A 27,217-nucleotide genomic window follows, 5' to 3' on the forward strand; every position below is an offset into this window, starting at 1 on the left:
AAGAAGGGAAAGTCACTTCTCACTCATTTCACCGCTTTGAAACCTTAATCCGTGGAAAATGTGAGCTTCCTCCCCTTTTCTAATACGAGATCAAAGGAGTTATGAATAGCATTACACGTTCCTTCGCCACGATGTGCCGAAGCCGCTTAAATTTGCATTGTCAAACTGAAAGGCCTGCCATGAGAACACTGAGTTAACCCGTTAAGACCGGGAACGCATCTGTGTCACTTTTTGATTATTATGTATTATGTATATCTGCTATTCAAAAATAGCAGATATACAAGCTCATAGCGCGGCACCGAGTGCCGCGCTACGAGCTTGTAGATCTGCTATTTTTGAAAAATCTTGAAAATATGTGCAAATTTTAGAATATATATATTTTTAAAGCATACATTTGTAACTCAAATCTTTGCTTCTGGGGGGTCCCTGGAACAACATATTTTGAGATGGGGGTCGACTCGGCGGCCCAAATACATATCATTTTGTAGGGTCCTTGACATGAAAAAGTTTGAGAACCACTGATATAGAAACCTACGTTTTTGTTCAGAAAACTGTTGGGATTTAGAAGACTGATTTTGTATAATCGGAACACTCAGGCCTTAGTGGGTTAAAAGGTTTTTAGCACACAATATTAGTCAGTGTTTTTTTCCCCTGCCTGAGCCCTGATCCTCGTGTAATCACGCCAGTCTTGTGGCAATCTTGATTTTTTTTTTTTTTTTTTGGAGTATCTCTAATTCATAGCACCAATGATGTGGAATGAGAAGAAGAAGAAAAAAAAAACGAGCCCCCTCAGATGTCCTGAGGTATTTTTAGACGCATTAGGTATGTAGGCTGTTTCAGATTGGCCCTGCTGCTCCCAAGATGTTTCAATCATAAATAATTGACTCCTTTCAAGTAGCTTAGGACTCATGATTTTTTATCTAAGGGGGATAATAACACGTTTTACCAACCTATTTTGCTATTCTACTCTCTCTCTCTCTCTCTCTGCTAATTTAACCCATTGAGACCGGGAACGCATCTGTGTCATTTTTAAAGATTTCTTTGGGCTATTAAAAAATAGCAGATACACAAGCTCATAGCGCGGCAGCACCGAGTGCCGCGATATGAGCTTGTAGATCTGCTATTTTTTTTTTTAAATCGTGGAAAATGTGTGCAAATCTTTAAATATGTGTTTTTTTAAAGCAAACATGTTTTAACTCTGTTACAACTTCTGGGGGTCCCTGGAACAACATATTCTGAGATGGGGGGGGGGGGGTCCACGGCTAGATGCATTTAAAAAAAAAAACAGTTTTTGATTTAGAAGACATTTTTGTAGAATCCCCCAGAAGCAAAGATTTGAGTTACAAATGTTCGCTTTAAAAAATACATATTCAAAGATTTGCACAATATTTTCACAATTTCTTCAAAAATAGCAGATCTACAAGCTCATAGCGCGGCACTCGGTGCCGCGCTATGAGCTTGTATATCTGCTATTTTTGAATAGCCCAAAAAAAAAAAAAAAAAAAAATGACAGAGATGCGTTCCTGGTCTAAATGGGTTAAATAATTCTTCTGTCGGCATTTAATATTGGTGAGGTATGAACTGTACGTGCTATCTCTTCTTTACCAGACATGAACAATACGACCCCATGACTGCTCTTTGATATCTAGGCCTCATAAAATTATAATTAGCCTCGCAATTAATATTGATGTACCCTATTTTGTGTGTATTGGGTAAAAAAAGCCAAGGACCAGCGGCTACCTTTTTGGTTAGCCTTCAACTCCTCGCCCTAATTAGGCTATAGGCTACCTTCTGGACGGTTGCTGGACGGACGGAACTTGGCCCAGCCTTGTAGCTCTCGGTTGAGGAAGGAGTAAGCCCCCTCCAAGTGAACATATCCAGAGCCAGGCTCCTCCTTGTCAGGCCCCATCCAAGATGATACCCCACACACACACACACACACACACACGCGCGCGCGTGTGTGCGCGCGCACGCACCACACACACACACACACACAAAACGTTGGAGAACACAGATTCTGCAAGAAGCATGCAAACACACAAACCCTTAACCCATTCAGACCGGGAACGCATCTGTGTCACTTTAGATTGCTTTGGCTATTCAAAAATGGCAGATCTACAAGCTCATAGCGCGGCAAAGAAATTGTGAAAATGTGTGCAAATCTTTGAATATAATATATTCAAAGATATATATATACATTTTTAACTCAAATATTTGCACTGAGTGCCGCGCTATGAGCTTGTAGATCTGCTATTTTTTTTTTTTTCATCATGGAAAATGTGTGCAAATCTTTAAATATGTATTTTTATTAAAGAAAACATTTTTAACTCTGTTACAACTTCTGGGGGTCTCTGGAACAACATATTTTGAGATGTCCTTGACATGAAAGAAGTTTGAGAACCACTGATATTATTTTTAAAGTTTATTTTTCAAAAAAAACTGGCAAAAAAAGGATTTAGAAGACAACATTTGTAGAATCCCCCAGAAGCAAAGATTTGAGTTACAAATGTTCACTTTACAAATATATATATTCAAAGATTCGCACACATTTTCACGCTAACAAATAAATAGCAGATCTACAAGTTCCGAGTGTCGCGCTATGAGCTTGTAAGATCTGCTATTTTTTGAATAGCTCAAATAAATCTAAAAAAACGACACACAGACACACAGCGTTCCCCGGTCTTAATGGGTTAATGGCCGAAGGGACCGAAAAGGGAGGTGTCGGAATCTGGCACGCACGCTTCAGCGATCTGTTTGTCGGGCGGTCACTGCAATCCCCATCCAGGGCCCTGCGCCTGGCTCTCTCTCTCTCTCTCTCTCTCTCTGGCCCAGGGGCACCATGGGGGGGGGGGGGGGGGGGGGGGGGTAGTGCTCCCGGTGACGACTTGAATGGTCTCGATTGGTCCTCACTGTGACGTCTTTATGCATTTAACCCAGTAAGACCGGGAACGCATCTGTGTGTCATTTTTAAGATTTTCTTTGGGCTATTCAAAAACGGCAGATATACAAGCTCATAGCGCGCTGCTATTTTTTTTTTTAAATCTTGGCAAATTGTGTATCTTTGAATATATATATATATATATATATTTTTAAAGCGAACATTTTTAACTCAAATCTTTGTTGAATCTGGGGGATTCTACAAATGTCTTTTAAATCCTAACTGTTGCTATAATATCAGTGGTTCTCAAAATATTATATGTATTTGGTCGTGGACCCCCATATAAAAATATTTAGTTCCGGGTACCACCAGAAGTTGTAACAGAGTTAAAAAAAATGTCGCTTTAAAATATATATATTCAAAGATTTTCACAATTTTCCCATTTTTTCAAGATTTAAAAAAAAAAATAGCAGATCTACAAGCTCATAGCGCGGCACTCGGTGCCGCGCTATGAGCTTGTAGATCTGCTATTTTTGAATAGCCCAAAGAAATCCTAAAAATGACACACAGATGCATTTCCCGGGTCTCAACGGGTTAAGTAAAGGCAAGCCGCCCCGGCTTCCTTCCTTCACTTCATCTTGGCATCGTGTGTAACGTAAATCCCAGTATTTCTGCATGAAATCCCCCTGCTTGTACCTTCGGGGTATATTCTGTACGTGTGTGTGTGTGTGTGTGTCTGCCCATATACACCGTATGCATGTCTATGTGCATGTGTGTGTTGTTGTTACGCGAGGTCTGATGGTTCTAGGCACACACCCGTGTTAACAGTCATGAAGCAGTCATGAAGTATTGTCATCATAACGTTTTGTATTTCAGCGTTTCAGAACCGGTGTAGACTTTATTGTGACATCCAATGCAGGTGTAAAAGAGTGAGTAAGTTCCTCTCTCAACAATGCAGTTACAGGAAGAGTTAGAATAGAGAGAGAGATAATATCAGTGTTTTGCCAGATGGGAAATTTTCAATTATCGAACCGGAGGCTTAAGATTATCGTATTTGAAAGAAAATATCGTACACAGCCAAAACAAGATACATCACAGGTGTAAATATGTAATAATAAAAAAAATAAAAGCGTATTTAGTGTAATAAACAACCTTGTTTGAGACTCCTACGTGACAAAAAAAAACATCACTTAAGAGCAATTTCATGAACAAATAAAAGCTTGAAACTGTACTGGAAACTGGAAAGACGCGACCGGTGTTTTTAATGTCTCCAAGTACAGATCTAGGGTCAGGTTTACTGATTAACTGACTTATTTTGAAAAGCTAAACCGGATCCTGAATCAGCAGCCAGGGACTTTAGTAAATTCACGCACTTTTTTGTGATATGGCGAAAGTATCGTACATTTGGTCATTTTTGGAATAATTATTGTACACCTGGCAACGCTGGATAATATAGAAGAAAGGAACACAGAACGAGTCCAAATCAGGAAGGTACAAAGTGGAATCAAATATACAAAGTCTAATATAAGGTGCACGATTTTAAAAATGACTGGCACTATGGAAGGCAGAGATGCTTATCGCGCAGGGTGGAAAACATACCCAGCATATGAAAATAGCAGCAGGCATAATACAAAAATCACAGTTTCTGTAGTGCAAAAACTACAGTATATCATTTTGGCAAAAAGGGGAAAGATGTTGACTGCAGCAAACAGCCTCAGTACCAGTGTGTCTGTGTGATGTTTATGGTTAGATGACTGCACATTAAACGAGGGAATAACCAATATCAGCAGCCAGGCAGTGAGAAGACGAGAAAAAAAACAAAAACATTTCCAATATTTGTGAAAAGAGAAACGTTCCAATAACATTATCGTTCATTTCAGTTTCCAGACCTGAACCGGTGTCTCGGTTCGGTGACTAAGCCTATCTGAGCCTCCTTAACACAGGGTGGTGAAATGAGTTGTCGGTGTATACAGTGGCTTTTCTTGCTGTTATTAATTCCTGAGTGATGCGCTGAATTGGGGATTCCCTGTTACACGCCAGTGTGTGTGTGTGTGTGTGTGTGTGGATGGCGGGGGTGAGTGGTTGACATTAACCCTTTGTTTCATCTCTGACGTGGGGAAACGAAAGGTATTGATCACAGCCTTCCAGCGTTGAAGCGGTGGGGGCGAAAGGTAATATAGGTGAGAGAGAGAGATTGCTCGTCAGTGGTCTACGCCTGTACGGTTTGCACGTTGGTAAAACTGGAATCCCCCCGGAGATGACGACGGGGTTAAACGCGCGATTCCAGTGAAACCTGAATGACATTTTGATGGCCAGTACTGTACTTAAGTACAATTTTGAGGTATTTTTTTACTTTACTGGAGTATTTCAAATGTTCGGCACTTTTTACTTCTACTCCACTACATCTCAGAGGCAAATATTGTACTTTTACTCCACTAAAATGATTTGACAACTAACTAAACTTTAGTTACTAGTTACTTTGCAGATATAAATATATTACATTATAAAACATACATTAGCCACTTTAGCCCTATTTTATACCTAGGCTATTTGAAAATAGCCGATCTACAAGCTCACAACGCGTCGCGCCGCGACGCGTTGTGAGCTTGTAGATCTGCTATTTTCAAACATTTTAGTACTTTTACTTTTGGTACTTTAAGACCATTTTGATACCAATGCTTTTGTACTTTTACTCAAGTAAATTTTGAATTCCGGACTTGTAACAGAGTACTTCTACATTGCAGTATTGATACTTTTACTTAAGTAAAACATACGTGTACTTTTTCCACCACTGTTGATGCCGTTTGTTTTGTCTCGGTTGAATTTAGGGCTGCAACTATCAACGGTTTTCTATTTGATTCGTTTTTCCGATTAATCGAATAAATTCATTAGTCTGATAAACGCTTACGCCATATTTTCCAATTTGTTGTACAATGGCGTCGTGCAAAAAACAGCCGATCTACAGCTTGTGGAACCTTTATTTTCGGTATTTTTGAAAATGTATTATTTTGAATCATTAACTGTTCATTAATCGATTAACTGTTGAATCATGTTCAACAGTCTTATACTGGCATCATTTATTTACCCCCAGAATTGCGGCAGTCACAGATGCAGTCGGTCGACTGCTGGCAGGTCTAATCTGATCCTCATCACTTCCCACGTCTCTCACATAAGGTTTTGATTGTCTGCACCATTCACCATATATACTGTGGGCTGTTTTACTACAATAGGTCACGCCGGGCCCTAGTATTTCCCCAGTAATCTTAGTATTTACATTAACCAATGTTTAACCTATAGAGTTTTAAAAGCCATCACTCAGTTGGACCCGTAGCCTTTTCTGTTTGGTCCACTAAACAGTCAGCCACACACACACACACACACACACACACACACACACACAGCGTTTCACCATGTCGAAAAAAAGATTGCACAGCTCATTTCCTACTTGAGATATGACTTGCATTTAAGAGCTGGAGGGACCGAGATATTGACTGATTGAAAAGTCTGTGGGCGATTGCTGAGTGCTGCAAATACATTACTCCCCATTGTGGGCAACTAAATGGAAGAATAAGATGGAGAACGGCGTGTACCATAGATGTAGACTGGAAATCATGCTGGAGGAAATGCATTGGAAGAAAGATTGCTCTAGAAAGCCAGTATGTCTTAATAATACCGTAAGCCTGTATGACTCCTTTTCCCCTTCGTTCGTCCGCCCGAACCTTTGCTTGCTTACTCGATCTGGTCCTCTTTCACAGGAACATTGGAGCCCTTAACGTACCAAACAGGACCTATAATGGCATTTTTGGGGGACACAAAATATGTTTCTATAATGGGACAACGTTTGCCATAGATTTTGAATTTTAGATAGACGAATCTGTCTGCTTGTTTTTGTTTTGTCTAGCCATTCTTTTGTCCCACAGGAAATTGCAGCACAAATCCAACTAAACCTTTTTTTTTTGTTTGTTTACTGAGCTCTACCCTGCATCACACATTTCTCTGAGCAATGCATTTTGTCCATCTGCAAAATAATACATATTTTAACCCATTCAAACCGGGAAAGAATCTGTGTCATTTTAGACGTTTGCGTTGGCTATTCAAAAAAAAATAGCAGATATACAAGCTCACAGCGCGTCACGCTGCAAGCTTTGTACAATCTGCTATTTTTGAACATTTTTGTAAAAAAAATCTTGAAAGTGTGAGAGCTACTGATTTTAGAAGGCATTTGTAGAATCGGCCTCAGGTTTCAATGGGTTAATTCATTAAGACCGGGAACGCATCTGTCTGTGTGATTTTAAGATTTCTTTGGCTATTCAAAAATAGCAGATCTACAAGCGCATAGCATGAGCTTGTAGATCTGCTATTCTTTTTTTGTTACTCGTGGAAAATGTGTGCAAATCTTTGAATATATTTATGTTTTAAAGCGAACATTTTTATGTCCGATCTGTGCTTCCGGGGGTCCCTGGAACCACATATTGTGAGATGGGGGGGGGCCCACGGCCAAATACATATCATTTTGGGTGGTCCTTGACATGGTAAAGTTGGAGCACCACTGATATAGAAACATACTGTTAGGATTTAGAAATCATTTTTAGATATGTATTTGGCCACGGACCCCCCCCCCCCCCCCCCCTCCATCTCTAAATGTTTTGTTCCAGGGACCCCCCCTAGAAGCAAATATCTGAGTTACAAACGTTCGCTTAAAAAAAAGTATATATTCAAATATTTGCACACAACATTTTTCAAAAAATAGCAGATCTACAAGCTCATAGCGCGGCACTCGGTGCCGCGCTATGAGCTTGTAGATCTGCTATTTTTTAATAGCCTAACGAAATCTAAAAAAACGACACAGATGCGTTTCCCGGATTGAATGGGTTAAATGGGTTAATAATGTATATGGACCACTAATCCTCCCTCCCCACCCCCATACGACCCCCCCCCCCCCCCCCCCCCCCCGGTCCCCTCCTCACAGAATTCACCTTCCTCAATGAGCGTGCTGCTGGTGGAGGCGTTCTACGGGGGGTCCCACAGGCAGCTGGTGGACCTGCTCAGGGACCGCGTGGAGGGCTGCGTGGCGTACACACTGCCCGCCAAGAAGTGGCACTGGAGGGCCCGGACCGCCGCCCTGCACTTCATGCAAGCCATCCCGGCCAGCGCCGCGTACAGGTACTGCTATACCGTTGCCACAATACAGAAGAGTGGTGGGAAAATATTTGGTAACACTTTACCTAAAGGTCGGGTCTATAATGCATTATAACCACATTTATAATGCATTATAATGCACATATAAGGCATTATAACACTTGTTATACATGTTTATAATTATGCATAACTTATGACAAGGTTTATGAAGTATTATAGCTTATGATAACATAATGTTCATGTGCTGGTCATAAGCACATATACATTATACCTACCAGGTAACACTTTACTTAAAGGTTGGGTCTTTAATGCATTATAATCAAATTAATAATGCATTATAATGCATCTTATTGCATTGTAAGCGCATTATAATGCATTATAAATGTGATTATAATGCATTATAGACCTGGCCTTTAAGTAAAGTGTTACCAAATATTTATTTATGTATGTAATGTACCGTATCTACAAGTCTAAGCTGCTCGTTATATCGTTATAATTTAACAATAATACAAATACATTAATAATAATAATAACTTAGTATTTGTTCATAATGACATGCCTTGTTAATTATAGGATAGATAAATAAAATACATAAATAAATCTAAACAAGCTTTAACCACCTTAGCCCTATTAGAACATTTTCAAAACATAGCCGATCTACAATCTTGCACCGTACACTGAGATTTGAGTAATTGAAAATATCCCGTGGCAGCCATCCTACGAGCAGTACTTTAATCATCACCCAATCAGAAACCGAGAAGAAGCCATATGATGTCTTTAGACTGTAAAACGCGAGTAGCGGTATATTCAGAGACATGAGATATCACTGCCTGCGAGCCTCTTGGCCTTTTCACCATCCCCGTTCAACGTTGTGTTGTTTTTTCACTCCTATCGACGGGGGGGAAGGACCCGGCATTATAACTGACTCATCCTTCATATTATTGGCTTTTGAAACAGTGGCTTTGTGCAAAACTAAAACTCACCATTTAGCTGCACACAGGGTTTTATCCTCCCTCTCGGTTTTGATGAAGTCTTTTTTTTTTCTCTCCTTCTCTTCTCTCAGTCCTGCAGCATCCGTTCCTCCAGAGAATAGGGAACATTAGGTGATCTAATATGCCCGCACAATAGATTCTCCCAAGTGGCTCACCATCACCACCATCACCACCACCACAATTGGGGGGGGTTCCACACACACTTTGATGAGGCAGAGTCACATTAGAAACGCAACTATACCGTGGATAGACGAAAGAAAAAATAACGCTGTAAGCGTTTCAGAATTTTTATATTTTTTACATTAACCCATTGAGACCTGAAGCCGATTCTACGTGTCTCCTAAATCTCAACGGTATTTGGAAAAAAAACGTATGTTTCTATATCAGTGGTGCTCAATCTTTTTCATGTCAAGGACCCCCAAAATGATATGTATTTGGCCGCGGACCCCCTTCAAAACATTTCGTTCCAGGGACCCCCCAGAAGCAAAGATTTGAGTTAAAAATGTTCGCTTTAAAAATATAGATATATTCAAAGATTTGCACACATTTTCACGATTTTTCAAAAATAGCAGATCTACAAGCTCGTAGCGCGGCATGTATATCTGCTATTTTTGAATAGCCCAAAGTGTAAAATAATGCTTTTGAGCTCAAATCTAAAAATGACACAGTTCCAGGTCTTATTAGGTTAATTCTTTCTTTTTACAGATTGTTAGGCAACCCTTATTTATTATCAATGTAAAAAGAGAGTGATCTGAAATCTACAAGAAAATACTTGAATACTCTGAATGAACAACCTTCCGATACTTAGTCCCTCAACTTTTCCTTTTTTTTCCGGGGCCTGAAACATTGATCATTAACCTCTTATTGAACTCCACCATCCCTATTCTGGTTGGAACGTTCTCCAAAATGTCCGAAGTGTGTAGATCAACTATTTTTTGCCAAAGAGATTTGGTGTAGAATGAAAAAAAGAGCGCACCAAGTGGGCTAATAGAGGCGACTCATGTTCAATATGTGTTGCAAGTTGCAGACAGTTTGCAGGATAACTTTCTTTTTACATTTGAGTCTCCGTATTCTCCTAGTGTATGTGTGTGTGCATGTGTGTGCATTGGCCATTGGTTTTTAACCCTTTTATTACAAAGACGTGTGACAGTAGGACATTTCAGTGTTGAGCTTTCAAGGATACTTGGAAATATCGTTTTTAGAAAGTTATTTATGGGTTATAGATTTTTCTCAGTTTTTCTCAGACATGCCCATTTACTAGAAGGTTAAGATAAAAATCAACTTACCGGTAGTTATGCTAGTGGTAGCAATATGCACCTGTTCTTCCACACATAACCACACACATGCGCACGCACGCACACACACACACGCACGCGCGCGCGCACACACACACACACACACACACACACACACACACACACACACACACGCTCTCACACACACACACACACACACACACACTCACGCACTCACGTAGGTATATGTTGCGTAACCTAGATATCTGGCTTTAATCCCGCTTTGTCATCTCTGAAACAGAAATTGATGAGGCGGAGAGAAAGAGAGAGAGAGAGAGAGAGTGGGCGACTGATGATGATCAGTCTCATGTACAGTACTAGGGGTGGAATTCCAACGTGAAAAGGTCACCAGTCAGAATGAAGACACAGGTAGACAACTCACATCTGTAGTGAGTGAGTGGTTAGGTAGGTAGGTATGCTGCTGCTGCTGCACAGTGGAGCGCGCAGATGATCTCAATCACCGTGTTGCCTCGTCGTTCGATAGCATACTACGTACTGTAGCTAATCTACAAAGTGACTGGCAGACAAACCGAGCTAATCTGTGTGCGCTTTTAGGTCTGCTATAGCAGTGGTTCTCAAACTTTTTCATGTCAAGGACCCCCAAATTGAGACGTATTAGCCCGCAGACCCCCATTTGAAAAAGATATGCCAGGGACCCCCAAAAGAGAAGATTTTTTATGGCTCTAGTAGTGATTCTCAACCATTTAAATTTCAAGGACCCCCAGTTTGACATGCATTAGGACTACGGACCCCCATTTAATGGCATTTCTATCTCTTGGACCCCAATTCATATAGTAAATAACGGTCCATTTGGTTCCATTTGTACACTCTCAGAGTTACAGAGCCATAAGAGTCCATTTGGTGCCTAATCTATCATTTAACTGGGGACCCCCTGGAACTCCCTCAAGGACCCCTAGGGGTCCCCGGACCCCACTTTGAGAACCAATGTGCTATAGAGCACGAAGTCTGACGTAATTTACACATCCTTGGTTTGTCTACCCGGTTCGCGGTTTTCCACCCCCATTCTGAATCCCCATAGACGTCTTTAATATCGCGTCAAATAAGAACTGTGTTCCAAAAATAAACAAATGACCCCGGCGGTTTGACTCTTATGGATATGAAGCATCAACTGACGGTGAGAAAACGATAATGTTACTTCCACCGAATTAGTTACATTTTCGCCAGAAACAGACTGTATCAAATATGAGTGACTGACTATCATAAACGATACAGAACCTCCTCCCTGACAATATCGCCGAGACAGTTTGTTTATTTTTGGACCACAATTCTTATATGAGACGATTCTATGATGACCCAATGTTATTCTCCATAGAGACATTACTTTACGAACCAGGGGATGAGCGAGTGACGTCAGGACTTCTGTACTCTATAGGCTCTTTGCATAGCAGACATATTGTGAAGACGTTCACAGGTGTTACCAATGATACTAATGATACTAAGGCTCTGTTCCATTCTGGTCAAACAAAGTCAGGGTGCTGATATTGTTGCATGTTGGCTCACTGGAAACACTCTGCTACACCTGTGGGTCTAAAATTTGGGTCCAGGGACCGTCATGGTTCCGTGAGGGGTTTCCAAATGCCCAAATTACGGGTGTGTAACTCTGAGAGTGTACAAATGGAACGGGTCCATTTGGTTCCATTTGTTCACTCTCAGAGTTAAGTGGGGTCGTGGGAATTGAAAAATCTGAGAACCACTGTGCTACACTAAATGGAACAGAGCCTTCATTAGTATCATTGGTGACACCTGTGAAGGAAGTGATAATATGGCTGCTGTCTGCTGTGCATAGAGCCTATTTGCGCTCCTTTTGAATAGAATATATATTTTCTATGTTTTTTTACGCCACTTTTAAAGCGAATTTAAACATGCATGCAATGCAAACCGAACATATTTACACAATATGTTGTTCGGTTTGTGCAATTACCCTTTCTCTTAGTCACATTTTATTGATCACCACATTCGGTTATGTCTGTTTTTTTTAAATCCACTTTTCTCCCTCTCTCCGAGAAGAGCATATAGTACACTTAAAAATGATAACATTACTAAAAATAATTAGTACATTTTATTCACAGGAGAGGTTAAAGCAAATCTTCCCCGCCTGCGTTTTTTCGCGCCACGGATCTCCCTTATGTAAAAGTCCTGCAGGTCTGAGCGTCTTAATTCTTAACTACACAGGATGTCCCATCGGACTGTTCTTGGCAGGGAGAAAGGTAAAAATAGAAGAAGTCTCATCTGGTTTGAGTCAGAGCGCCGGCATTACCGAGGAGTTTAGAGAGGGTGGAGGGTGATGTCTGTTACATGCACTCCTGCAGGCCCTCTTCTTCTTTTTTTTTTTGCAGGGGTTTGATCGAAGGGTCCGAGTAGGGCCAGGAAATTGGGCTAATCCCAGGTCTGAAAGGCACGCGGAGATGGGGGGGAGGGACACGATCTTAACCCATTCAGACCGGGAACGCATCTCTGTGTCATTTTCAGATTTCTTTGGCTATTCAAAAATAGCAGATCTACAAGCTCATAGCACGGCACCGAGTGCGCAAATCTTTGAATATATATATATGTGTGTTTTAAAGCAAACGTTTTTAACTCCGATCTATGCTTCTGAGGGGGTCCCTGGAACAACATATTTTGAGATGGGGGTCCGCGGCCAAATACATGTCATTTTTGTGGTCCTTGACATGGAAAAGTTGGAGCACCACTGATATAGAAACATAGGCTGCTGTTAGGATTTAGAAAACATTTTTGATATGTATTTGGCCGGACCCCCCCCCATCTCAAAATGTTTTGTTCCAGGGACCCCCCCAGAAGCAAAGATTTTAGTCAAAAATGTTCCCTTTAAAAAAGATATGTATATTCAAATATTTGGACAAATGTTAAAGATTTTTCAAAAATAGCAGATCTACAAGCTCGTAGCGCGGCACTCGGTGCCGTGCTACGAGCTTGTAGATCTGCTATTTTTGAATAGCCACAATACGGATAAAGCGGTCACACGGACGCGTTCCCGGTTTGAACGGGTTAACGATGGCTCGTGGACCCCCGCCACATCAAAGCGAGGTTTCGCTCGTGGGTTTGAGAAAAAAAAAAAAGAAAGAAAGAAAAATTGCGACTGGCTCACTGATGAAGAGCCGAGCCAAGTTTTGAAGAAGAAGAGGAGGAGGAGGAGGAGGAGGGGGGTGGCGGATGGGGTCACTTAGGGAGATAGACAACTTCAAAGGCCCCCCCCCCCCCAGCGGTATATACGGCTGAACGGCACAGAGAAGCCGCCGGAGAGATCTATGATGATATGTCTGTAGAACGCTGTGCTTCTGTGGAGAACCTGGCTTCATCACCTGACAGGGTGCAAAGGGACCCCCCCCCCCCCCCCCCATCACGTTACACCTCTGAGACAAACATTGGTTTAACCCATTGAGACCTGAAGCCTATTCTACATGTCTCCTAAATCTCAACAGTATTCTGAAAAACGTATGTTTCTATATCAGTGGTGCTCAATCTTTTTCATGTCAAGGACCCCCAAAATTGTATGTATTTGGCCGCGGACCCCCATCAAAATATGTTGTTCCAGGGACCCCCCAGAAGCAAAGATTTGAGTTAAAAATGTTCGCTTTAAAAATATACATATTCAAAGATTTGCACACATTTTAACCATTTTTCAAAAATAGCAGATCTACAAGCTCGTAGCGCGGCACTCGGTGCCGCGCTACGAGCTTGTATATCTGCTATTTTTGAATAGCCCAAAGTGTAAAATAATGCTTTTTAGCTCAAATCTAAAAATGACACAGTTCCAGGTCTTGATGGGTTAACCCATTCAATCCTGGGAACGCATCTACACAATGTCTTCTAAATCCTAACAGTTTTCTGGAGAAAAGAAAAAACGTATGTTTGCTATAATATCAGTGGTGCTCAAACTTCATGTCTTCACGTCGAGGATCACCCAAAAATGATATTGTATTTGGTCGCGAACCCTAATCTCAAAGTGTTTGAGTTAAAAAGAGAGTTAAGAAAGAATTCATAGATTTGCACACATCTTCAAGACTTTCAAAAATAGCAAGCTGCCGCGCTATGAGCTTGTACTGTATATCTGCTATTTTTGAATAGCTTAAGTATATAATAATGGTTATAGCTAAAATCTAAAATGATGACACAGATGAGTTCTCGGGTTGAAATGATCATGCTTAATTTATACTCTGTCGTACGATGGGGTCGTGTGCATAAAATAGCATAAAATAGCCAATCTACAATCTCTTTGGTACTTTAAGTACATTTTGATGCCAATACTTTTGTACTTTTACTCAAGTCATTTTTTTATTCTGGACTTTTACTTGTAACAGAGTATTTTCTATATTGCAGTGTTGATACTTTTACTTAAGTAAAGAATTTGAGTACTTTTTCCACCACTGCGTACCTGTCAGAAATACTTTGGCTGTCAACAACAGATAGCCTGACAGAGGTGGTTCTCCAAAGTGTTGCTAACTTGAAGACAATAGGCATGACGTTTTCTGTATTCATTGTAGCACAAAAACCAGCTTACATCCACTGGCCATGATATCTGGCGGATTCCATTAATCACCTGTCACTTTAACTAACCAGACATTTGGGTCTTTTTTGGGGGGAATTAAAAAGGACCTTGCTTCCGAATGCCTCGGATGTGCCAGAGGGGGGGGGGGGGGGGCTGATAAACTGAGAAAGGGACCCAGGCAGCCCAAACCACAGCCAAATGTTATGGATGGTATTAATTCATTGAGATCGGGAACGCATCTGTGTCATTTTTAGATTTCTTTGGCTATTCAAAAATAGCAGATCTACAAGCTCATAGCGCGGCACCGAGTGCCGCGCTACGAGCTTGTAGATCTGCTATTTTTGAAAAATCGTGATCATTTTTGGAAATCCTTGAAATATATATTTATAAAAATATAAGCGAACATTTTTAACTAACTCAAATTTTTTTTTTTTTTAATAAAACGTATGTTTCTATATATCAGTGGTTCTCAAACTTTTGCATGTCAAGGACCCCCAAAATTATGTGTTTGGCCCGTGGACCCCCATCTGAAAATATTTTGTTCCAGGGACCCCGCAGCAGCAAAGATTTAAGTTAAAAATGTATATTCAAAGATTTGCACACATTTCCACAACTTGTTTTTTTCAAAACATAGCAGATCTACAAGCTCATAGCGCGGCACTCGGTGCCGCGCTATGAGCTTGTATATCTGCTATGTTTTGAATAGCCCACAAGAAATCGTGAGTTCTTGTGGGCTATTCCCACAGACGCGTTCCCGCTCTTAATGGGTTAATTGTCTGTTATTTCAAGCCCACATCAGTGACTATAACTCCATTCGGTTCACACACAGGGTGCTGTTTGCCAGCTCTGTTCTGAACCTCTGTGAGCTGATGGCCCTCCGGCCCGACCTGGCAGGCCTCAAGAAGATCCTCTACTTCCATGAGAACCAGCTGGTCTATCCCGTCCGCAAGGACCAGGAGCGAGACTTCCAGTACGGCTACAACCAGGTCCTCTCATGGTAAGAAAACAAAACAGAAATGTGTTCCAAACTTAAAGGACGACTTCACCCATTTTCCAACTTATCTTCATATAATTGGTCCTCACCAATAGGGATGGGTATTGGCCAGAACCTCACGATACGATACGTATCACGACACTTGGGTCACGATACGTTTATATCACCATATAATGCGATACGATACATATTGCGATATATCGCGATATATACATATATCACAACTACATATTGTATATATATATATACACTACATATTGAGTAGCTGCAGATCAGTGATAGGTTCTTTGAATGTTTTTTCATGAAGCCTGTATCTGCAAAAGCAGATTATAGTTTTTTTCCCCCTAAAAATCGCGACATGACGGCCTGGAGTATCGATACAGTATCGCAAAATAAAATATCGCAAAATAAAATATTGCGATATATCGCAAAATCAATAATATTGCCCATCCCTACTCACCAATGCTCATTATAATATGGTACATTTTTTGTCTATTCACTCAGTGTCTCAGAGGAGTGCTGTGGGCAGTGTAGAAACCAGTTTAGAAAAGGCAGCCTTTCTGTTCCTGTACAGTTAGCATGCTATAATGGATGCTATTGTTCTCACGTCGATACAAATCTAAATAAACATTTTTTTATCGGGTTTGAAAAACATCTGCCTAACGATGATGTCACTGGTAGGTGGGTTTCTGAACTGACCGACTACAATTAATATTTTTGCCAGACCTGAAAGGTATGGCCTACACGAGCCTTTGTCACCAATTTGTCCATGGTATGTCTGGTTGTGGTTAAGTTTCTTATGCATGAATAAATAGGCACAGACTAGTCGTGACATCACTATTATGTCACAAGTATAAATACGGTTGGTATATAACGTAAGACACAAAGATTTCAGAATTAGACTTCACACGACTTCACACAACACCGGCTTAGGTCTGGCACAACCAGGTCTCCTGGTCTTGTTTTTACTATTTTATCATGAACATTAGTGAGGACCAATTGTATAAACATAGGGCCGAAAATGGGTGAAGTCGTACTTTAAACCACGGTTTATGCTTCATTGCTCGCCCTCGGTGTCGCGTCTCGAAAATAGCAGATCTACAAGCTCACAACGCGGTGCGACGCACAGCGTGGTGAGCTTGTAGATAGGCTATTTTCGGTGTGCAACACTGTTGCATGGCAGCCTATGTAGATAGGGTCCTGGTGGTAACAAAAGAAGCAAAAAAAAGGCCCTGTTTCACGTCTGCATATCCATTATCATAATGCAACTCTTGCTTTTAAGCTCATAAAAAAAGAGATGTCAAAGTGGAACTGTCCCAAGTAACAATAAGCGGCGAGCAATAAACAATGAAAATTAAGCGTACGCATAATTACCCTATTTGTTTGTACACAGAGAAAAGAAACACACTACTCAACTGTAATAGTTTGTCTTAACCCATTGAGACCGGGAACGCGTCTGTGTCACGTTAGATTTCTTTTGGCTATATTCAAAAATAGCAGATCTACAAGCTCATAGCGCGGTGAATGAAAAAAAAAGTCGTGAAAATATGTGCAAATCTTTGAATATATTATGCATTTTTAACTCAAATCTTTGCTTCTGGGGGGTCCCTGGAACAACATATTTTCAGATGGGGGTCCACGGGCAAATACATATAATTAATTTTGGGTGTCCTTGACATGAAAAAGTTGGAGCACCACTGATATATAGGAACATAGATAAAATAAAAATAAACTTCTAGGATTTAGAGGACATTTGTAGTCAAATCCCCCAGAAGCAAAGATTTGAGTTAAAAATGTGCGCTTAAAAAATATATATATATATTCAAAGATTTGCACACATTTTCACGATTTAAAAAAAAATAGCAGATCTACAAGCTCGTAGCGCGGCACTCGGTGCTGCGCTATGAGCTTGTAGATCTGCTATTTTTGAATAGCCCCAAAAAAACAAAAACAAAAAGACACAGGCGCGTTCCCGGTCTCAATGGGTTAATGAGCATGTCAGGGCGCACATGATTGGTTAATTACTGTGGCCCGACATGATGCTCTCTGGGTAATTGAAGTCACTCTTGTCGCGGCGGCGGCGTTGTCATTAATCAGAGAGGCTAACAGTAAAGGGAGAGGCACTCTAAAAGAAAAGTGATTGTTGTTGATCTGCATAGGGCAACATGTCAATAACTCAGCTCCGCGTGGCGCACTCCATCTAGTTTAATGTCATTAAGCCAGTCAAATATGGCAACATTAAATAATATGCTACTCAAAGCGAATGGATCATTAAGAGACGTTTGATTGGATTGAAGCCAGATTGCTCGGCTAATTTGAATTATAATGCAGTCTGCCTTTTTATAATGAAAGAGAGCGGGAGACCCATTTAGGGGCCCCCACTGCTGATGAACACTCGCAGTGCCTGAGCAAAAAAAAAGCCCCAATTTGTACTTAATAGCAGATCTGCAAGCTCACAACAACGTGCCTACGTTGTGAGCTTGTGGATCTGATATTTTCGGACGCGTGAGGGTCCATTTTTGGTTCCTTTTGTACACTCTCAGAGTTACAGACCTGTAAGGATCCACCACAGGATTTAGAGCAGCAGGTAGACCAACTACAACCAGTGCAGATGTGTCAGTTATATTGTATTAAATAATAAGAGAGTATAGCCGCACACTCGTAGCTGCCGATGCTAATTTTATTGTGGACACGGAGGTGATTTTTGGTCATTTGTCTGTCTCTGTGTCCATAATCTCTCAAGAACAGATTCAGAGCTGCGCTACTGAATCTGTCGTATGGGGGTCCTTGAAATTAAAAGGTTTGAGAACCACTTTAATACACTAAATGGAACAGAGCTTTAATTCAGGGGTCTTCAACGTTTTCAGGCCAAGGACCCCTTTGCTGAGAGCGAGATAAAGCAGGGACCCCCATTATATATTGTATAGAATATTTATTTTTTCATAGATTTCATAGGCAGCTTCATAGACTTGTTTCACAGCACTATCATGTTGGATTCATGTTAATGTGTGTTTCCAGACCTTTAACCATGCACTTAAACAATACTTAGTAAACCTGACCTTTCACTCTGTACTTTCTGAACTTTCACTCTTTTTTACCCCTATACCGAACCACTTTGCCAAAAATAGCAGATCTACAAGCGCACAGCGCCTCGCAGCGCACAGCGCCTCGCAGCGCGAGACGTTGTGTGCTTGTAGATCTGCTATTTTTGGCTAAAGTTCTCCTCAGAATAGGGATGCTTGGTTGAAGTGGTTAATGTAAAAATCACAAAGATTTGGTGGACCCCCTGTAGTAACTCTGAGGACCCCCTGTTGAAGACCTCTGCTTTAATTAGTATCATTGGTAACACCTGTGAAGGAAGAGGCCCAATTTCTTTCCAATATGGCTGCTGTGCATAGAGCCTATTAGTTCACATACTCGTAGGTTTTCCCCCCCAGTCCCCAGACCAGTTCAGTCTCAGCTAAACGTCAGAAAAATATACTGTACCACAATGGCATATTTGTGTGGTGTTTTCCATCATGTACACATGATACCAACAACGCGCTATACCCTCACAGGAGAGCATGCACTATGGCTGAACGATCATTATCATATCATTATCTATCTATATATACAGTATGAACATGCAATATATTAACATGGCAAACGGTAAACAATATGGACGCTCTCCCTCACGTGTGCAGTTAAAGCCAGCCAATTTGGCTCATTCAACCAATGATTAAACCCCTCTTTACCTGCCTAACATTTATAGATATAATGATATGATAATGATGGTTCAGCCACAGAGAAATTGCAAATGAAAGTTTGTCAAGTCACACAAAATAAGCATTTGACATAGGTTGGGGGACATAAAAATACTTCGTAGAAAAAACTATATAATATTGACTGATGTAATATGATGTTTTGTATGAACCCATAGTCATATTGTTTACAGTAGTAGGGCATATATCACTAAGATATTTGGCATAAATGTCGAGGTATGACCTTTTGTCAATCATGCAGCCCTAGCGTGCATGAGCACATGCACACGTACTACCTAGACAGTTTATTTACAGATTGGTTTACATACCGTACAGATTGGTTAACATTTACATTGTATTCACTAGACAAGTAATGGATTGCAGCTTTAAGTTTTAAAGGTAAGGTACAGTAAGTGATATGTTTTAGTTAAAACAAAAAGGGTTTTGTTTTAACACTTATTTTAACAAAAAAATATCACTTACCCTACCTTTAACCCATTAAGACCGGGAACGCATCTGTGTCATTTTAGATTTCCTTGGCTATTCAAAAATAGCAGATCTACAAGCTCATAGATCTGCTACGAGCTTGTAGGTCTGCTGTTTTTGAAAAATCGTGAAATTTGTGCAAATCTTTGAATGTATATTTTTTAAAGCGAACATTTGTCAAATGTTCATTTTGTCAAACATTTGACAAATGTCTTCTAAATCCTAACAGTTTCTTTGGGGGGCAAAAAACTATCGTTGCTATATCAGTGGTGCTACGAGCTTGTAGATCTGCTATTTTTGAAAAATCTTGAAAATTAGTGCAAATCTTTGAATATATATATATTTTTAAAAACAAACATTTGTAACAAACAAATCTTTGCTTCTGGGGGGGTCCCTGGAAGTAAATATTTTGAGATGGGGGGGTCCGTGGCCAAATACATATCATTTTGGGGGTCCTTGACATGAAAAAGTTTGAAAACCACTGATATTATAGCAACATGAGTTTTTCCAAAAAAACTGTTGGGATTTAGAAGACATTCTGTAGACTCAACCTCAGGTCTTAATGGGTTAATAAGTCAGTCTCCTCCCCCCCCCCCCCCCCCCCCCTCCAGCTTAGTGGCGGACGTGGTGGCGTTCAACTCGGCCTTCAACATGGAGTCCTTCCTGTCCTCCATCGGCACCTTCATGAAGAGGATGCCCGACCACCGGCCCAAGAACCTGGCCGGCCTCCTCCGCCCGAAGTGCCGCGTGCTCCACTTCCCCCTGCAGTTCCCCCGTGTCACAAGGTCAGTGACATCATCGTACCATCCTCCTCCTCCTCCCCTGGCTCCAGTCCTTTAGCCTTTGAGGGATAACCGGACCCACTGATTAAAGAAAAGCAAACCAGGCCCGGGCCGGCTTAATCCGGCCCAGAGAGCTTGATGGAGTTTGGGAAAGGAAAGAAGAGGCTACGGTTTATGGCAGTGTGTCTGCAAAGATGATGCGTTTGAAGTCGAGATTAGCCGCAAACGCAGTTCTAATGTGTCGTTTTCCCCCAGGGGAACCGTCACTGTCCTGACCTGCTGTGTGTGTGTGTGTGTGTGTGTGTGTGTGTGTGTGTGTGTGTGTGTGTGTGTGTGTGTGTGTGTGTGTGTGTGTGTGCACGCGTGTGTTCTGAAGGTGCTTTTAGTTGATTAATTAACTCATTTGCTGCCACACTATAGCCCACACTACCAGGATTTTGCGATTTTCTTACAGTACCTTTTCAAGTAGTCACAGAATATTTATCTCCAGTATGATCCCCTGATGATTGCTAATCACAGAGGGTTTCATTTATTAATTATTTTCCAATTTCTAATACTTTTACTTCTACTCCACTACATTTTGGATCCAAATATTGTACTTTTACTCCACTACATTTATTTGAAAACGTACTAGTTACTTTGCAGATATAAATTAAATTGCTACATTATAAAACATACATTAACCATTTTAGCCTTATTTTATACCTAGGCTATTTGAAAATAGCCGATCTACAAGCTCACAACGCGTTGCATCGCGACACGTTGTGAGCTCGTAGATCTGCTATTTTCAAACATTTCTGTACTTTTACTTTTGGTACTTTAAGTACACTTTGATACCAATACCTTGGTACCTTGGTAAGTAAATTTTGAATTCCGGACTATTGCTTGTAACAGAGTACTTCCACATTGCAGTATTGATACTTTTACTTAAGTAAAACATTTAGAGTACTTTTTCCACCACTGCTGAGTCACTCTAGCTACCGCCTACTTTAGTTGACTTTTCCCCAAATAGAATGATATGCAACGTAATGAATGATAAAACAACTATCCTGGTGGATCCAGGATTAGATCCAGGTTCCCTCTTTATAAACTGTCGTTTCGGTTCAGCGGAGAGGGGTGGTACTTTTTTATTGGCCCGTTCCAAAACAATGCACTATAGCGAAACAGGCCCAAGGGAAAAAAGTCCTATATAAGCTCCACGGCAAAAAAAGGCTCTGTTTCTCATTAAGGGTCCAAATTAACAGCAGCCACTTCTTCTTCCACATGAAAACGACAAGATCATAACACGGCCCCGGGATTTGTGGAATATCAGCGCTGAAAAAACACTACAAAGACGTTCACATTAACCCATTCAAACCGGGAACGCAGCTCGCGTCATTTGAGATTTCCTTTGGGCTATATTCAAAAATAGCAGATCTACAAGCTCATAGCGCGGCACTCAGTGCCGCGCTATGAGCTTGTAGATCTGCTATTGTTTGGGGAAAACTCAAATCTTTGCTTCTGGGGATTCTACATATTATGTCTCCGTATGTTGCTGTAATATCAGTGGTTATCAAACTGTTTCATGTCAAGGACCAGTCAAAATGATATGTATTTGGCCGTGGACCCCCATCTCAAAATATGTTATTCCAGGGACCACCAGAAGTTGTAACATGAGTTAAAAATGCACACATTTTCACAATTTTTCAAAAATAGCAGATCTACGTACAAGCTCATAGCATGGCACCGAGTGCCGCGCAATGAGCTTCTATGACACAGACGTGTTCCGCGTTCCCGTTCTTAAAGGGTTAATCCTTGAATGAGATTATTGGCAAAAATCAGGTGTGAGAGCCAGCTAGCCCACCGACCGTGTGTATAGTGTACCCCATGGGGATATGGTTTTGGTCGTGCCACAGCGGGACGTTCTGTTATGAAATAACACCATCGTCGTGCTCGTAATTTTTTTCTTTTTTGGGGCGTGTGCTCCTCATTTCTGGAATAAAATCATAAAAGAAAAAAAAAAAGGGGAAAAAAAATCATAAACACATCATGGAGTTTTTTAACCCATTAAGACCTGGAACGCATCTGTGTCGTTTTTAGATTTGAGCTAAAAAAAAAGCATTGTTTTACACTTTGGCTATTCAAAAAATAGCAGATCTACAAGCTCGTTGCGCGGCACCGAGTGCCGCGCTACGAGCTTGTAGATCTGCTATTTTTTGAAAAATCGTGAAAATGTTTGCAAATGTTTGAATATATTATATAGTTTTTTAAAGCGAACATTTTTAACTCAAACTTTTGCTTCTGGGGGGTCCCTGGAACAACATTTTTGGGTGGTCCTTGACATGAAAAAAGTTTGAGAACCACTGATATTATAGCAACATAAAAAATAAAAAAAATGTTAGGATTTAGAAAACATTTGTAGAATCCCCTAGAAGCAAAGATTTGAGTTAAAAACTTTCGCTTAAAAATATATATATATTCAAAGATTTGCACACATTTTCACTATTTAAAAAAAAAATAGCAGATCTAGCACGCTATGAGCTTGTAGATATGCTATTTTTCAATAGCCCAAATAAATCTTAAAACTGACACAGATGCGTTCCAGGTCTTAAAGGGTTAAAGCAATTTGGGGGCTGTCTCCTTTCAAGCCGTGCCATTCTCAGGGGTGACTGAATACAGAGGGAGAGAAAAAAAAAAAAGATGAAAGGCTCACCCAAGTGCACATATTGTTACGAGCAACTCTCTTGGCGTATTATTGCTAATTATTTAGGCCCCAGCCCCCCCCCCCCCCTTAGGAGATGCCTTGTCCATGAAACTCTGTGTGTGTGTGTGTTGTTGTGTATGACCCCCGCCTGCAGTAATTGTGTGTCACACAGGCTTTATTTTACGGGCCTTTTCCCCCTCGTGGAGGGAGGGGGCAGCGAGTGTGTTGCGTGAAGCCAGTCAACTCTGATATCGTCAGTGTGGTGTTAAAGTAACTGAGTGCATTTGCTCCAGTACTGTACTTAAGTAAAATGTTGAGGTATTTTTGACTTTACTGGAGTGTTTCCAATTTTCAGTACTTTTACTTTGACTCCATTACATCTCAGAGGTAAATATTGTACTTTTACTCCACTATAATTATTTGAAATTTTTCAGTTACTAGTTACTTTGTAGATTTAGATTATTATAGATTATGACAAGACATACATTAACCGCTAAATACATTTCGGCCATTTGAAAATAGCCGATCTACAAGCTCACAATGCGTCGCGATGCGACGCATTGTGAGCTTGTAGATCTGCTATTTTCAAAAAGATTTGTATACATTTTAACATTTTATACATTTTATACGTTTGAAAACTTGTGAAATGGGGACATTCTGCATAATGAGTACCTTCTACTTTTGGTACTTTTAAGCACATTTTGATACCAATACTTGTGTACTTTTACTCAAGTCAATTTTGAATTCCGGACTTTTACTTGTAACAGAGTATTTCTACATAGCAGTATTGACACTTTTACTTAAGTAAAAAAATGTGAGTACTTTTTCCGCCACTGGATATCGTTGCTCGTTGTCGAGGTAGAAACCTCCTATCTCCATATTTGAACTTTTTGCATCTTCTTTTCTCCTAAATGAACGCCCATCTTCATCATACTAGTAAAGCGTCACACGACAGCTTGTAGATCTGCTACTCGTGATGTTTTTGAATCCTGAAAAGTAACAGTTTTTCTAGTCTCGCGTAGCCAGACCCAACTGAAAATGAAAAACAGCGACCTCTGCTGTTTGTCCTATGTCTGTTGGGTCTGGCAGGAAGCAAACGTAACACCAGTGCGCAAGGAAACCGGGGTTTCATGTCTGCCTTCAGCGCATCACTTCCGGTTGGTGCGACTATGTTTTCATTCCCACTAACAATATTTCTACACGGAACACTAACACCACTTTTCCCAGAGAACATGGATGGTTTTGGTTATAAGCCCACTTGTTTCTATGATGAAAGAGTAAGTTAAAATGTGAATATCTTTCCGTGGTTTTGTCTGCTCCGAGGACGCTATTGTTAAATTCGGTTTGGTTAGTTTCGAGGGGGGGAAGGGTGGACGGACACGTGAATCCCGCCCACTACATTTGATTGGGTAAAGCGCGGCCTGCTTCCTGATCTGAAGGCACACCCACTTGAAACCAATGCGCACGGGTTGTCAACACGGCTACCGACAGATTCCAACGCAGAGCAGAATCTGTTCTTGAGAGATTACAGTTTTTTAGAACAGTGACTATTGCCTGAACTTACTGTATATATATACCCGATCGGGGGGTCGCGCGCCGGTCGTTGCCCAAGGAAAATAGCCAATCTACAAGGCTCACGCGTCGTCACGCATCGTGAGCTTGTAGATCGGCTATTTTTCGTATATAAAATCAGGCTTTAATTTTACGAGTTTGCGTTTCCCTCTACACACGTCAGGGCGACGAGCGGTCACGTTCTTTTCTCTGTGGACACGCATAGTTAGTCTTTCCTACCTTATTAACGAGCCCAATGCGACAACAACAAACACCGGGGAGCGTCTGTGTTTCTTTGAGCGTCTTCTAATTTTGTGTGTGTGTGTGTGTGTGTGTGTGTGTGTGTGTGTGTGTGTGTGTGTGTGTGTGCGTGTGTGTGTGTGTTTGTGTGTTTGTGTGTTTGCGTGGACTCTCTGCATGTTCTCATGTGTACTCGCCCGCGTTAAAGGAAACGCTGAAAAGTGAGCTGCCACGGATGACGCAGGCCTCTCGCCCAGAGTGTTTTTCAGCTCATTTTCAGATGGTAATTTGCCTGATCCAAAGCAAACTCACAGAGTGTAAGTAAGCGATTATATGCATGGCCGACAATCCCTCAAACATGCCTGCGGTCCTTTTTCCAAACACAGTTAGTCCGAGCTCTTTGAAAATATAAAACGCTCGGAGAAACAAATGGCAGAGGGGAGAAATACCAGATGATTTTTTTTTTTTCCTGCATAGGTATTCATATGTCGCCCTCTCTCTCTCTCTCTCTCTCTCTCTCTCTCTCTCTCTCTCTCTCTCTCTCTCTCTCTCTCTCTCTCTCTCTCTCTCTCTCTCTCTCTCTCTCTCTCTGTGTGTGTGTGTAAGGACTCTTCTCCATCCAAGCATTTGAAAGCCATGCGATGACTCTTGTAGCGAGAAACGCTACCAGGCCAAATGAACAAAAAACTAAAAGAGCTTCTTTTTTTGGGTGGGTGGGGGGGGGGGGTGGGCGGGGAGGTGGGGGGCGACTGCGCCTTTTCCCCGAGAGCAGCGAGGGCTCATTGTGGTTCGGTGTGTTTGTGGTATCCATCTATCAATCGGCCTTTTGAGGGGTGGACTTTTGTAATTTAATAGCGATTGACCTGCGCCAGCAGAAACCTGCGGTGGGCAGACAAAGCCATCACATTTATCATGGGAGAGCAGCAGGACATTGACTTTTCTTTGAGTATTGTCAATCCGCCGGCCGGCCCGGGCCCTGGTATGGTATAGAGAAGAGAGGCGGGGGAACTCGTGAGGGTTGTAATCAAATCAATGCGGTCCTCCACCACGTGATCAGCAGGTGCCAAATTCTAGCCGGGCCCCGGGTGTACACCCCACTTGGCCTTTCTCACATTCGGCCCCCCTTTTTTTTTTAGCTTTTGTGCAAGTTGTCAGGCCGGAGCGTGTTTTTTTTCTTCTTCTTTTTTTCCTCGGGAGGAGGTGATCGCAGTCAGGTGTTGAAAGTGGAGCTTGATTAGATTCATCACGATGATTAGGGTTTTGTTGCTTCACTCTCCCCCCCCGACCAAAATATTTGCTTTAAAAAGCTTTGATGATGATGGATCTGAATTTGCTGTGCCTGCGTGTGTGTGTGTTTTTTTTCCCTCCCTTTCTTTTTCTTTCTATGGCAGGTCTTTCATTGTTTAGGTCTGGAGACAAAGGGAGTCCTCTTATGTGTGGCAAAGTGTTCCTGCATTGAAAGGATATGAATGCAGGTTTCGGCTTCAAAACTTGAAAGAGTTAGGGTTTTTTTTTCTCTTTTTTTTCTTTTTCTCAGACCTCCCCATTTGATGGACCGGTTTTCATTAAGTCCCTTAACTCGCTGCAGATAGCTGAAGCTACTTTTAAGTTGATTAGGAAAACGTTCGTTCTTTTGGCTACTTTTAAAAAGGCATTGATGTGGCTCCTTGTGAAGCAGTCAGTCAGTCAGCTCAGGTCTCTCTCTCCCTGTGATTGACTCCTGGAACAGCGGCCTGCCTGCAGCAGATGGCAGGATATCCTGTTTGAAACATTCCCCTTTGAGAAGTTCAAATGCGACTGGACGTCTTTCCAAGTCAAGATGAAGATGGTAAACCAGAGAGCAAATCAAGATGTTACATATATATATATATATATACCCAACACAACCCCATGATATTTGATACAAATG

The 27,217-nt window shown here is 41.2% G+C and overlaps 1 protein-coding gene across 1 annotated transcript in view; it reads left to right on the forward strand.

Annotated features, from left to right (window-relative positions):
* Nucleotides 1-7,850: 7,850 nt before the first annotated feature.
* The window catches only part of gtdc1 (glycosyltransferase-like domain containing 1), a gene marked incomplete at its 3' end in the record, with an annotated part of 71,812 nt that continues 52,445 nt past the window's right edge, over nucleotides 7,851-27,217 (forward strand). Inside the window, exons 1-3 of the mRNA XM_084084297.1 lie at nucleotides 7,851-8,041; nucleotides 15,662-15,829; nucleotides 20,664-20,837. Coding sequence (XP_083940423.1) covers nucleotides 7,863-8,041; nucleotides 15,662-15,829; nucleotides 20,664-20,837 — 521 coding nt within the window. The 5' untranslated portion in view covers nucleotides 7,851-7,862. The remainder of the gene's footprint in view (nucleotides 8,042-15,661; nucleotides 15,830-20,663; nucleotides 20,838-27,217) is intronic.

This window comes from Gymnoscopelus microlampas (genome assembly GCF_963454915.1).
Source record: "Gymnoscopelus microlampas genome assembly, chromosome: 17".
In the NCBI taxonomy this organism is placed as follows: Eukaryota; Metazoa; Chordata; class Actinopteri; order Myctophiformes; family Myctophidae; genus Gymnoscopelus; species Gymnoscopelus microlampas.